This window comes from Amphiprion ocellaris, chromosome 10 (assembly GCF_022539595.1).
Source record: "Amphiprion ocellaris isolate individual 3 ecotype Okinawa chromosome 10, ASM2253959v1, whole genome shotgun sequence".
Taxonomy (NCBI): Eukaryota; Metazoa; Chordata; class Actinopteri; family Pomacentridae; genus Amphiprion; species Amphiprion ocellaris.
Genome location: NC_072775.1, coordinates 25,205,412 through 25,220,702, shown reverse-complemented (window position 1 = coordinate 25,220,702; position 15,291 = coordinate 25,205,412). Strand labels below are relative to the sequence as shown.

The 15,291-nt window shown below is 36.2% G+C and overlaps 1 protein-coding gene across 7 annotated transcripts in view; it reads left to right on the top strand.

The window, feature by feature from the left end:
• Nucleotides 1-15,291, top strand: part of vav3b (vav 3 guanine nucleotide exchange factor b) — a 57,987-nt gene that overhangs the window by 17,025 nt on the left and 25,671 nt on the right. For all 7 annotated transcript variants that reach the window (XM_055014218.1, XM_055014219.1, XM_035956331.2 and 4 more), the window contains exons 7-16: nucleotides 342-410; nucleotides 507-610; nucleotides 1,565-1,664; nucleotides 2,806-2,901; nucleotides 5,512-5,580; nucleotides 7,411-7,497; nucleotides 9,199-9,284; nucleotides 9,632-9,764; nucleotides 13,238-13,347; nucleotides 15,105-15,206. In XM_055014218.1, coding sequence (XP_054870193.1) covers nucleotides 342-410; nucleotides 507-610; nucleotides 1,565-1,664; nucleotides 2,806-2,901; nucleotides 5,512-5,580; nucleotides 7,411-7,497; nucleotides 9,199-9,284; nucleotides 9,632-9,764; nucleotides 13,238-13,347; nucleotides 15,105-15,206 — 956 coding nt within the window. The remainder of the gene's footprint in view (nucleotides 1-341; nucleotides 411-506; nucleotides 611-1,564; nucleotides 1,665-2,805; nucleotides 2,902-5,511; nucleotides 5,581-7,410; nucleotides 7,498-9,198; nucleotides 9,285-9,631; nucleotides 9,765-13,237; nucleotides 13,348-15,104; nucleotides 15,207-15,291) is intronic.

Genomic DNA, 15,291 nt, shown 5'->3' with positions numbered 1-15,291 from the left:
TTTGTGCCACATTCTTACATCCTAACTCACCAGCAGTAACTGATCTGACCTGCAGTAGAACAATAATTATCATTTTAACATGATATTTACAGTACAAACCCCAACACACTGAACACAATGCTGATGTATTTTAGGGGCATTTGAGGGAAATTCCCAGTTATCAATTCCCAGATTTGTCTTGCTGTCTGCCTGTTATCAGACACCTAATGTGACATCTGCTAATGGTTTCAGTATGAGTCTCATCGGTTATGATTAAGTTTCCAGTTAAACTATATGCAAGACAGAAAAGGTGAGAAGAGGAGCTGGAATGTTTTATTTCTATTGTTTTTTTCTTTCTGCAGTATTTCTTGAATCCACTGAAGAAATTCTTCTCTGCAGCTGAAATAGACAAAGTTTTTCTCAACATTCCAGTAAGTTCCACCCACTAGTTACCCTTCTTGCCACATGAAGGCCACATAAATAGAACCTTTCTGTTCAGATACTGATGACCTCCTTCTCTGACACAGGACCTGGTTAAAGTTCACAAGAGCCTGATGGCCGATGTGCAGGATTCCATCCTGAACAAAAATGCCTTAAATCTCTACCAGATCTTTATCAGCTACAAAGAAAGGTATCAGAGAGGTTATCAACACATTGCTAGTGGATTTTTGGTGCAACTTTCTGTTGTGGTATAAAACGATGAAACACTATTAATTTGCTGAAAATATTTTGTTATAGTCTTCATGGATTGTCTTCTGAATTGGCCTTGTGCAGTTATGTCTGTGTCAGCTATGGATGTGTAGAAGGTTTTATTTTAGATTCACTAGACCACAGTATTTGTCAGTATACAAGCAGAAACACTGCAATACACTGAAGCACACATACACTACCGTTCAGAAGTTTGGGGTCCCTTAGAAATGTCCTTACTTTGAAAGAAAAGCAGTTTTTTTCAATGAAGATAACATTAAATGAATCAGAAATACAATCTAGATTGTTAATGTGGTAAATGACTATTCTAGCTGGAAACAGCTGATTTTTAATGGAATATCTCCATAGAGGTACAGAGGAACATTTCCAGCAACCATCACTCCTGTGTTCTAATGCTACATTTTGTTAGCTAATCATGTTGAAAGGCTAATTGATGATTAGAAAACCCTTGTGCAAGTTTGTTAACACGTGAATGAAGTGTGAGTTTTCATGGAAAAAATAAAATTGCCTGGGTGACCCTAAACTTTTGAATGATAGTGTACATGCCTCTTTAATGCCACGCATGTTCTAGATCTGTTCTGTACACAGACATCTTACATTTCAATTATATGACAATCTATGTGTTGGCATGTGTGTTTTACAAAAGCTGAGACTGATACTAAATGTTGTTTATCTGTTCTGCTTTTAGAATGTAGTATAGAGGCCTATCCAAATAGAATTGGTAACAGATAATCTTTTGACACCGTTTTGTTACTAACATGATTGCAAACATATTATAATTTATACTCTGATAGTTTTCCTTATTTTGTTGAATTTACTAATTAGTTTCACCCTCTCTGCACCTATATGCCCTCACTGACTTTCTGCCGGCTTGTAGGCTGCTCATTTATGGGATATACTGCAGTCGGGTGGAGATCGCCATCGCTGTTTTAGACCTCATCTGCAAAGAGAAAGAGGATGTTCGACTGAAGCTGGAGGTGAGACAGCTGAAGATGTTGCTGTGTCTATAACACACAGACATGACACCCTCCTAGATCCAGTTATGTCTAGTGTATATTTTGTGCTCTACACAAAATGGAATTATGTGTTTTCTTCTCAGCCACTCTAAAAAATAACAACAAATATGCAAAATACTTGAATAAATGATTTCAAACAGCTGATTTTTATGTCATACATTAAATGCACTATAATACAAGTAAGCATTAGATTTTGTGGCTTGTTCTTTGAATTTCTTTTAAGCTGTGCCACTTAAGTCTTACATGAGAATGAATCAGCCAGATAAAGGTAACAGAATTGGTGGCTCATTTGATATCATTTGGACTGTTTGACATGTGAGTCAAGAAGCAAAGCTGTGTTAAGGTGACAGTTTACAGAACAAGCCTCCACATAGTTTGACACTGTACCAATGCCCTGCTCTACACGCATTCCTAGATGTTTGCTGAAAAGAATGAGTAAGAGTGGAATAATTGCTCAGAACATTAATGTTACATCAATTCATAAGTCATAAGAAAATATATTTTTTATCACCTCAACAAATTGTGAGGATATGATTTGCTATCAACACACAGAAAATACCAAATCAAACAAAAAATTGCTCGAACTAAGGATAATTGACACAGGTTGAAAAGGTATGTCACATAGGATGTCTTTATAAGTCCTGAGCTCTGTCGTAGTTGACATAATGTCAGGATTAGGCAACTCTGACAAGCACCAGAGTTTAAGACAAGTTTGAGTATATACACTACCATTCAAAAGTTTGGGGTCCCTTAGAAATGTCTTATTTTTGGAAGAAAAACTGCTTTTTCAATGAAGATAACATTAAATTGATCAGATATACAGTCTAGACCAGGAGTGTAAAACTCATTTTTGTTGAGGGGCCACACTGCCAAATTTGATTTGCTCTGTAATATAAATAAAGATAAATAAATAAAAGTGTGAGTTTTCAAGGAAAACATGAAACTGTGGGTGACCCCAAACTTTTGAACGGTAGTGTGTGTATAAGCTATGGTACGGTACAAGCATTGCTTTGCCTCCTGCTTGACCAGTTCTTATGAAATACTGTGTGTAGTGATGCACTGTAGGGAATGCTGCTGAATATGTGTGTTGCATTGGTTCCAGGAGTGCTCCAAAAGAGCCAACAATGGCAAATTCACTCTGAGGGACCTGCTGGTTGTCCCGATGCAGAGGGTCCTCAAATACCATCTCCTCCTACAGGTGACAGAGGATATTACTCACTCACTTAAAGTAGCAAGGGCCAAATCACAGAAAACTGAGAATCTCTAGAGCTTTTTTTTTTTTTTTTTTTTTAAGTTTAGCAATTAGTTATTATCATTTATCAAATGATTTTCTTGACACTATCTTTGAAGTCCCTGAGTTGAATATGTTTGGTCATTTTTGCAGGGACTTCCTAAGAACTCCAATGATGATTTGAAAAATTGATTAATCAATCATCACAAAATTGATTCTTATTATAGAGCTGTTTTTGAAGCAAAAGTGGCAAACAATAACAACAACAACAATAACATAAAGTGCTATTGTATTACTATTTTATGATAACAAACTGAGAGAACTGATGGTTATCAAAAAAGCCATCTGAAGACTTCATCTTAGGCTCTGGTTAACTGGTAAGGCATGTTTCAGTATTTGCTGATATTTAAATGGCTTGAAGAATAATTATTTTATGAAGAAAATAACTGTTTGTTGCAGCCCTACTTTTTTAGTTTAGTGAACGTTTTAACCACTTGAGATTGAAAGTAAGAATTTTTGTCTACCTTCTTTCTGTTGGTCCAACATTTTCTTGCAGTATACAAAAGTAACCACTTGGGGGCGACATCCTCCACACAATTTGCTTCATTATTTCATCCTTTGTGGTGACATTTTGACAAGATATTTTGACAAGTCGTTTAGATCTTGCATTCATATCTAACATTTTAGAACACAGATACAGTAAAATCCCCTTTAGTCAAAACATCCCATATTATACAATTTTCCAGAATTTCCCTTGAGTCTTTTTGAAAGGAAAATTACTGACTCCAAGGCTGTCTGTCATCTGCTTTCAAATGATATAACTTCATCTAAAATCATCATTATATGTTATGCTGATTTGATACATAATCGGAGCTCATAAAATTAGAAATATTTTCTAGGTTGGTTTTGTATGAAACAGTCACTCACACGCTGACTTTCTATAGAAACCAGATATGCAGACTTTTCAAAATCCTTCTAATTTCACTGCTTACTGATAAACTGTATGGCACCATCTCCCCTGGTTAGTATGAATCAGAGGTCAGACAATAGCCGGCAGGGCAGACGAGGGCAGTGCCTAGAGAGCTGTTTGAAATTGTTGTGGATTGTAAAGGCCTGTGTGGCAAATGGTATTGATCCTGGGAGTTCACAGCTGCCCCCTGAGGAGAAACTGTGTGACGGGGGCAAAAAGGGAAGACAGAGAGGAGGAAGTGGCAAGGCAGAAATAAAGAGAGACGACACAGCTCAGTGGGGAGTCTGTCGTCGTCATGACACTGACACACTAGTTTTAAGAATAGTTAATCTCTTTGTTTTGTAATTGATTTCATGGAGGCAACCGCCTTAAGCAATTCCACCCACTTTTATTATAATGTAATATAATGTCACTATGATGATTACATTTTTCTGATAGAATTTTTTTTATTATTATTATACACAGCAAATACAGCAGATTCTAAATTAGTTGTTACTACCAAGCAACATTTGTCTAGAATTCAATATGAAATGGCAATAATGACAACGAGTGAAGTACAGTGTTTTAGTTTGCAATATATAAATATATTTGCTGTAGCAACAGAGGGAATTTCTCTCATAGCTTGTGTTGTTTCACAAATGTTTTGATGGTAATGAAACCAAAGTGTTCTTTAGGGGTTTCTGGACAGGTTTCATTAACAGACTGGTTCCTCTATGCGGGTTACACTTCCAACAATAACTTCCATGTGCTGATTAAAATATGAACATGTGTGTGGCTGCTGTTACCAAAATGACATTTATTACTTTCGTCACTATTTCTGACTGTAAAATAACATTGGACAGTATTTGTATATCAGCCGTGCAGCTTAACAAAAATGTGTTCATACATGTTTTATTAATTGTACTGTAAAGTGGGGGAAAATAGACATCTTATTTATTGGGCTGTTTATCTCTATTTTTCAGTTAATTAAATATGAACTATTATATAATTAATGGAGGCACATGCCTTGCATTGAAATTACTTTTCCTACCCTTAGATTAAATTTAAATTACAATGCGATACTCAGTGGTGAAAGAAGTATTCAGATTCTTTATTTAGTTTCGATTAGGAGTGCTGCACTGGGAAAACACTCTATTACAAGTCAAAGTCTTGCATTGTAAAAGTATGTAACATAGTTTATGTATTCACAACAGACAGAATGACACTTTTTAATGATCTTGTATATTCTTGCAAAGTAAAACAAATCAGAGGAACAAATCATTTTCATTTGTCTCAGTCTATTAAGCTTTATTTTTAGTGTATTATAATATAATTTGTATGAAGCTACACTTTTTTACTGCTCTCAGATAAGAACAAACTAACAAAATGAATGATTTTCTGAATATGAAAGTGCTTTTTCTTTAGAAAAAGCTTGAAACTGTGTTTCATACCATTTACTTCAAACTCATCTCCATTATCAAATCAATAATCCAACTACTGATCCTAAGTGTGCTTGTCCATGCTGTTGTGTGTGTGTGTGTGTGTGTGTGTGTATTGTGTGTATTGTGTGTGTGAGTGAAAGGATGTTCTCTAGTCACTGTCATTTATTTTCTGTTCTTCTATAACAGGAGCTAGTGAAACACACTCACGATGCAGCCGACAAGAGCAACTTGAAGATCGCTCTTGATGCAATGAAAGTAAGTGTAGTGCTTATGGTAAATGGTGTGCAATCATTGTGATTTCAGACTGTTACCAAAAGCAAGGTGCTTTAGCAGATAATTTAAGACGGTCTCTGCCATTCACCTATCAACTTTATTCGGTTTAAAAAATAAATGCAGGTTTTAAATCAGAATGCATTGCTTCAAATGGAGCTAAACTGATGAAACTTTGCATATATATGGCATTGGTGAGCCCTCCTCACTATTCCTACAAATTTGGTTTGAGTTTGGTCGGCAGCGGCTCTAGCACCTGGCAACTGAAATTCAGGATCTGCACAACCTGATACCTGGAGTTTGTGTTTACTAGAGTTAACTGATAATCTAGCATTTTACCGTATAAAAGCGTCAAAAAACACTCTACAAGATAACATGCATGCATGAAGTTATAGGAAGAGTGTTGGGAACATATACCATTATATATGCTTTTATGATACCACTCTCGTATCTGTGTGTTAAATACGAAGCATGATCCAGCAAAGGATTAGCGTATCTTAATATAAAGAGGGGGGGACAGTTTGCTTGACTCTGTCCAAAGGTAAGAAAACTCACTGTTCAGTGCCTCTGTAGTCCATGTTATGTGTCCAAAATTGGACATTTAGATTTCAAAATTTTTGAAAATCAAAAATAGGTAATGGACTATCAGATAAGGCTTGATTGGCTCAGCTTACACATCAATGTAAAATGTTTTAATATTATTATCGTTTTATTATTGTAACAGGGTTGCAAGTAACAAGGTTGCAAATCTAAGTTAATATAATTTTTTTCTCAGGAGTAGAAGCTAGATATTTAGCTAGCTGTTACTGCTGACCAAGAGGACAAACTTACTTTTTTAATAACAGTAAAGAAAAAAGTCAAAAGAATTAGTCTTATCCTGATAAAATGCATAACAGTTTTGCATGAGGTAGAGTGAGACATTCAATCAAGGCTGACAATGTTATGAAAACATACAAAATAGAAGAGAGGACATATCTGTACTCTACCCATTCTTTTGGAAAACTGTTTGATGATGTTAATTACAGTGTATTATGTGATTCACTGTTTTCTTCCTCTTCTACCAGCTAAAAAGGTTATGCTAACATGTTGTGAGACACATTATTATTTATTATTATGATTATGATTATGATTATGATTATTATTATTTTTATTATTATTGTTGTTTTAAATATTATGTTGATTAGAAATAGTTCCCACAATTACAAGAGACATCAATGAAAAAATAGTACCAAAAAAAAGAGATTTAAATTTACTTTTAACTGTTTTATTTGAGATTCAGTTTGGTCATCAGAGGGGTGGAACAAGAAAAATGGCATTTTAAGGAGAACTCCAGACTTATTTTGTATTTTGAAAAATATTTTCAAACATTCTTTACTGCTAGTTTTTTATTTGTGGTCTCAGGACAAATACATTTAAACAACAACTGCATGTTTTAGTATTTTGTACATGGATTTTTTGAAATTTGATGGGTGGGACGTAAAATGTCCTCCAATTCTGGAAAGCCCCTCAAAACTACATCTTTTTAACAAGTTTGACCAAGTATATCTGGTCCACCCCTTTTCCAGTCTTTATGCTAAGCCAAGTTATGATAGCATAGCTGTTTACTAGTTCCAGCTTCAAATTGAGCAATCTGACATGAGAATGTTCTTGATCTTCTCAGCATGAGAACGAATAAGTGTATTTTAATTAATTATATTTCCCCAAATTCTGCAATAGAATCGTTACAAACAAAACTGTACTGAATTTTTTGACATATCTTACCTCTTCCTATAAAATCTGTGTATTTGTGTGTCTGTGTGGGTACGTATTGCCAAGGACCTGGCTCAGTATGTCAACGAGGTGAAGAGGGATAATGAGACTCTAAGGGAGATCGACCAGTACCAGAGGTCTATCGAAAACCTGGTAAGCCAAATATCTTTTTCTACAACAATCAGCAGCTTTCAGCATACACAAAGGAAGACATGCTGTGTTCTTTATGCAGCTTTTTAACTATTTTCATCCACCAAACTTCTTTTCTCTAAATTTGACTTGGTTTAGGCGAATGCCAGGAACACAGAAGCAAAACTCAAACACTTGCATTAATGTACAAGACACCTCTATAACATATACTTAAAGATGATGCAGGTATAAAGTAACAGACTCCATCAGTGGTAAAGTTATACTTATATTTGAGCACTATAATCCTAATAACATGGTATATGACTATAGAGCTGCAAGGATTACTGGATTTATCAATGAGTGAATCCACAGAACATTCACTGGCAAGTAGTTTGGTTATTCATTTATTATTACAGTGATTTGTTTTCATACAAAGTGCTTAATGCTTTTCTTTTTCATATTTGATTAAAAAAAGGCTTTGCTTATATCATAGACTCTTTAAGCTTTGGGAAATATTAAATAGTTTGTCATTATTCCAGTAACTTTCTTTCTGGTATTACTGTTACAAAATGAACAAGAAAAGTGCAGCACTCCGCCAAGGCTGATTAGTCGTTGGAAGATTTCATCCGTCGGAAATCTTTAAAAAATTCATGGTCTGCAGCGGTCAGTTTGTAATAGGATCACAATCATGTGATCGTCAGCAGGCAGCTGACGTAGTGTTCACTTGTAGTCATAGTTACAGTGATGCCATGTGGCTATCTCGTAATGATACGGAAATCTTTAACAAATCTGTGGATCCAGACTATAAGCCGCATCACTGCCAGAATCTAAGCACTTGGTCCTTGTGTCATTTCTGACCTTCCCTGAAAATTTCATCCAAATCCATTCGTCTGCTTTTGAGTAATGTTGCTAACAGATAGACAAACAGACAAACCAATGCTGATCATCACATAACTCCACTGCGCTCCTTGGTGGAGTAATAATTATGCACTATGACATGGCTTCATATTTTCATCAGAGATTAGGATTATTAGACAATAAAGTGGTCAGTGAAAAAACTCAAACCAGTAGTAGGTTATAAAAAAATGTACCTGGCAGCAGACACATAATATCTTGTCAGACTACAAAGGCCTTCTCTTTTAATGCCATTGGGGATTACAAGAGTCAACTGATACCAAATCAGTTAATGATGGAGGAATCTACAGAATGTTTCATTGTGACTACCTTAGTATGCAGCAGTCAGGGGGAGAGACGAAAACCAGATTAATTTAAGGAGATCTGATAGATCTGTGTTGAAATCATTATTCCTTGGTTGAGTTACATTTAGTTACATTTAGGGTGGCTGCATCTCCTTTGAATAAACTGAAGAAATGGTGTGTAATATTAGCTGTGTATTTCTAAAACATACTATACAGGCAGCATTTCTCAAAAATGCATTTAAGATACATCACATTTTACCAGACCTTAGCATGAGAAATGATGGATAGTTAAACAAAATTCTCTTATTTTGTCTGTCTTTTTTTCAACCAAAATGATGGGAGAAGATTGGATAGATGTCAGTTCTGCATCAAAAGGTTGACATGACGAGCTATAATGCATATCAGTTTTTCAAAGCTTGACAGAGATGATACATTGGCATTGCAAAAAACATGCTTGATAGTAAAGGTGAGAGTCTATGCCCAGTGTGATAATATTCATGTAATCTCCCTCATGTTCTGCTTGCAGAATCAGCCACTAATCAGCTTTGGTCGACCGAAAGGAGATGGGGAGGTACGCATGGTATCCAGCGTTGACAAGAGGAAACAAGACAGGTTGATCTATGTCATTTTCATTTCCTTGAAAGAGAAATCTTGATTGTTGACAAGAAAAAACACATTTAAAATGCCTGTTGAAGGTTGCATTAATGTAACATAGTTATTCAATAAATGTACCTGAAGAGTCAAACAAATTTTCCTATATGTACCTGACAGAACATAGTTCTGAACTTTTCATACCGTCTTGTAAAGACAAGAAAATAAAATATATTACATCACAGTCTGTAGGATGCTTGAGAGCAAATGAAGTACATATAATTAAGAAATCCCAACAATTTAATCTAAATAAATTTGTGTCAGTGTAATAACAAAGTGATATAAGTATTTGTCTTCTTATTTTACAGACACATCTTTGTATTTGATGTGGCTGTCATTGTTTGCAAGAGAAGAGGAGACAATTATGAGATGAAGGACATACTCGATCTCAACTACTTCAAGATCACCAACAATCCCACGTCGGACAGAGAGGGCAAAAAGGTCAGCAGGCTGAGAAAACATGATATATTAGATTCACGTTCCTTTTTACCGTGCATTGCAAAATGTATCTGTATCAGTATCTATTTCAGATTTTGAAAGGTTTCTCCATAGATAGATAGATAGATAGATAGATAGATAGATAGATAGATAGATAGATAGATAGATAGATAGATAGATAGATAGATAGATAGATAGACTTCTTTCTTGTCGTTATACAAGTACAACGAAATTCAGACTGGCATCTTTCTCGTGCACACAAAAACAGCATAAAATCAACATAAAAACAGTAAGTCAACAATGGCATTTAGAAATCATTAATAGACAATCAACACTCTTAACATTCATGTTTGCTCTTCATCCCTACAAATTACACTGCAGTAATGTAGCAATTCTGCATCTGCTTGGCTGCAGATTTTGCAGCTAAAATCAACTTAATAGTCTCTTAAGATCTAAGAGGTGTTTGGTCCCTTTCTGCTTAAGAAACCGTTAAGTGTCCTTTTCATCACCCCATAGAGTTCATGCAGTATGCTATTTTTTTCCTAGAGGGAACATTCGCAGGCTGTATTGTAGAGGGGACTTGTTGACATCTTGTTGATGTATGCCCACCGATGATATCTTCTCACTCTGGTGCTGATTATTAATGTGGAACTGACAGCTCGCCAGTATGGGATGGTTCTATGGTTTTAATCAAAGGGACTCCATTATCCTCCTCATTTACTGTGTTGTGCAGTAATGGTGTATGTGTATGTGTGAGTGTGTGTATGTGTGTGTGTGTGTCTGTAGAAAATGTGTGTGACAGTGACGGTATTTAACATGTACTTTCATTGTCCTCATGTTCTTTTTGACATCGAGCCTATGTTTGTGTGTGTGCCATTATTCATAACTGTCTAATACTATTTCTGAATTAACAGGATTGTCTTGAACATTTAATGAAAGATCATAATTCTGCTAAACAAGCTTGGATATGTCTTTATCCTTCTTTTATATCCCCCTTCCACCATAAAGCTCCATCAAAAATACTTAATCTTGATTTAATGCTGTACAAAACTACACAGAAATGCAAATATTCACAGATAAAGAGATGCTGTGTACCTACACCTACAAACACACATGTACAGTGGGTCAGAGTTGCTAATAGCAGATGAAGAATATTTGCAGTGATCCAAGGCTACTTATAACTGCTAATGAAACTTCAGAGTTTGAATACAGTCCCACTGAGCACCCACATAGCTATCAATGATTTAACACTCAGCATAGCTCAAAAACACTCAGGACTTTGCAAGGCTGACCAATCAGTGACGGATAACCCCTACCGCTTTCCCCATTATTATATATGGGCACAACAAGCCGGGGCAGTTAGGGTTTGGGAATTTATTGAAAAAATGACCCTAAATATACTAGTGGGTGAGGCATTTAACCTGAAAGTGCTGCAGTGGAGGTATTTAGTGGCTAGCGATTGAAAGCATTGCTTTTCTGAATAGAGACTAACCTGAATGTGTTGCTTAAGAGAATAAGCATGTTTTATTTCTGGGTTTGTCTGTAATAGTTGTACCACCTATAAAATATGGTTAAGATCTTTGACAGATTTCTGGCTCAGATTTGCAGACTTTGCTGCAATGTTATCACAGCTGAAGTCCTTCAGTACTCTTTGGGTAGACCTCTGGTAAAAACATCCTCTGTGGCTACTCTCTTCTTTTTGTGAGTCTGGTGACACCAGTCTTGGTACTAAGACACATAGACTAAAGCCAGTGTGGACTGATGACAGCATTGTTGGCTGAATGTTAGGACAGAGATGTAATTGTTAAAACTGGATATGCTCATTGACTGGCATACTAAATGATTTTTTGAGATAATCATAAATATACCATAATTACTCCAGGACACACTTTTTTTGTCCAAAAATGATGCAACAAGAGCAATGGAATGTAAAGGCTGTTTGTGGTGTTTTGCTTTTTGGTTAACAGCCACGATAATGACATATAGAAACAGTCCAGCGAGCATCAAAGCAGTAATGTGCCCTAACTGTTCAGTATTCGCTGGTAAAACATGCGAATGAGCATTACCATATGAGATACCATTAAAAGCATGTCTCGCAACAGGGACGATGCTATCAATTTGTAAAGCCATTGACGCTAACTCTGGCTCAGACACACTGCAGAATGTATGTCCTAACTTGCAGCTTTTGTGATTTGCTACTTCCGTTGTTTAAAATTTGGATTTGAAATCACTTAATTGTTCAGCCTTATTTGATACCACTCTCATGTCTGTATTGTATATATAAAGACACCTGCATGCAGCTAGCTAGATTAGCACATCCTTTGGAAACAAGACAGTTCGTTTGGCTTTGTCTGAAGGTAACAAAATTTTCCTACATGCATGTCTAATGCTATTTAACACACTTTTTAGAACTCCGCCAAAGAATGCGGCGGAGGTATGTGACAATTGGCTTATGTCTGTCCGTCTGTTTGTCTGTCTGTTAGCAACATTACTCAAAAACGGACTGAAGGATTTGGATGAAATTTTCAGGGAAGGTCAGAAATGATTCTTGTGTCTGACCTTCCCTGAAACTTTGGCGTTACTAAAACCTGATGATGCTGTCATTGAAAAATCAGCTTCGTCTTGTGTCCAAGCTGATGACTCACATGTATTATGTTGCTCCACCAGAAAGCGTTTTATTGTGTATTGATCATATTTGCTATTTATTGTGCTTTAGAAATATGTATTTGACAATATTTGTGAGCTTAAGTGGGGGTCTGCATTTTTAACTGATATACTTTACAAAGTGAAGCGATTAGACACTTTAATTAATAAAAACACAGCATCAGCAAGGTTTTCTTGCATATTTTGTTTAGTTTTTATAACAACCACATACAATTTTATTTAGATCTTCTAGCATTTCACACATCTATTAATGTAAATATTAAGAAACTAGATTTTTCTGTTTGCCACTACTTTTCTACTATAGCTTATTACCTTGTTTTAAATGCAAATTGTAATTTTATTTTTACTATATTTCTAATTTTCATTTTCTTTTCTATGTTTTATTATAGTTGTCATTTTAATTGTGCTTTTTTTATGCTTGTCTGAATGTTTCCAATTCTGTTAATGTTTTAATGTAAAGCACATTGAGTTGCCCTCGTGTATGAAATGTGCTATACAAATAAAGCTGCCTTGCCTTGGCTTGCCTTCCAATTACAGAGCATGTAGTTGCATTTTCACTGAAACCTACAGAGACATTACAGCAAACCAGCTATGGTACAAATGAAAAGAAAAACATGTGCATGTGTTTTAACTCAGTATGCACCTGCAGTGAAGGGACATTTCTGCAAACTGAGCAATTGTGTAGATTCTGTGAGATACTTATTACAGTATATCCATTTTAGTGTCCCTACACATAAATATTTAAGACTTCTTAAACATTCATCAGAAACTGACATTCAGTTTAATTCCTGTCTTCTTCCTGAACTCCACAGTGGTGCTATGGGTTCTATGTGACACACCAGCAGGGACACACAGGCTTTGAACTCTTTTTTAAGACCCGAGAGCTGAAGAAGAAGTGGCTGGATCAGTTTGAAATGGCCATGTAAGTACAAGGAAGCATGAACACCACAGTCGTGACAGTTTGTTCGCCACACAGAAGACCCGAAATCACACCGTGCACTTGTGTGAGTGCACGTTTGTGTATTGTGTTTATTTGTCTTTGTTTGCATGTGTGTTATTTGAAGGCCAAGAGGGGTGTTGACTCTTTCATGTGCACTGTTTGATCAGGTCTTAGCTGTAATCAAGCACACACTGCTGACAAAAGTACGATAACACACACACACACACACACACACCTACACGGTAACATAAACTGTTCCAAAGAGCTGCAAAACTACAAAGTCTCTCTGTCTGGGTTCTTCAAATCAGTGCTTTATGGAGATATATCTTTGTATTATTTTGTAACTGTGGGAGATTTTTGCAGGCAGATATCCTGTCTGCATCCTTTGTTATGTTGATTTGGGAGAAGACTGTGTTGTTTTGACATTACACTGTGATTGACTGAACAAATGCTTATGTGTTTGCGTATGTATGAAAACAATATCCCTGATGTGCATGCTGACTATCTGCTGTGGCCCTCCTGTATACTTTCCCACTTCTCACATTGTTCTGAATCATTCTTTATATCTTTGCTGTAGCAACAACAGTATGTGGGAACGTTAAACAATGTCTAAATTCACTGTCTCTCCTTTTCTAACTTGAACCGAAAGTACACTACCATTCCAAAGTTTGGGGTCAGTCAGGCAATTTCTTGTTTTCCATGAAAACTCACACTTTTATTCATGTGCGAACATAATTGCACAAGGGTTTTCTAATCATCTATTAGCCTTTTTACACAATTAGCTGACACAATGTAGCATTAGAACACAGGACTGATGGTTGCTGGAAATGTTCCTCTGTAGCTCTATGTAGATATTCCATTAAAAATCAGCCAGAATAGTCATTTACTAACAATGTCAAGACCATATTTCTGACTCATTTAGTGTTATCTTCATTGAAAAAAACTGCTTTCCTTTCAAAAATAAGGACTTTTCTAAGTGACCCCAAACTTTTGAACAGTAGTGTACATAGTTACCGTACCACTAAGCCTTCGACACCCAAAACTTCATGTGCAATTTCCAAAATTGAAAAAAGAAATACACATTTTCACTCCAGGCATGACACTGTTTTGCCACAGATGCTGGATTTGTGTCTGAAACCAGCTATGTGTGCGTCTGTGAATTGGGTAATGACACCAGAAGGGGCCAATTCAGAAAGTGAAAATTGTACCTACCTAAGAGGATGTGGGCTCCTGATGAAGGACTCACTTATGGGAGCACTCAGTTTAAGTGGCTTCTAGATGGTGTATTCAATACAAAAAAAAGCGTTTTTGTGTCAGTCATGTTTGTTCTCGTTCCAGAAAGGCTGCCTATTTCTGTTGTGCATGTTTCCTCTCTCGTATTTGAACAGATCAAAATTAGATCTGTCTGGGCTGATTCAAGCCCCCTTCATTTACTCGTACACATACACTAGGAATAAAATGCAATGTCAGTCAGCTAAAACAGTGAATTTTCACCAGTTTTTTTGCAAGTTGTTTTATCTGGCTGATAAAGAAATGATTGGGGATGATTTGTATTTTGAGAAAATCAAGAGAAAATTGTTCCCACGACTGAGACACATACAAATTTAACCATCATATTTTTGTTACCCTGCTAGCAGCATGACTCTAAGGAAGTAGAGACTCACTGCAAGCACTGCTGCTGCAAGCTTGCCTCGGTCTGGTCTTCATTTAACCACATTTGTTATCTTTCCCTGTCTAAGATCAAATATTCGCCCAGATAAAGCCAACCACAACTCCCACCAGTTCAAGATGCATACATTTGAGAGGATAACCTCCTGCAGCTTCTGTCACCTCTTGCTCAGGTAAGATTCAGACATCATGAACCGACTTTGCTATTTTGGATAATTATGTCGACTTAATGATGTCCCAGTAGAGTAAAAATGTTGC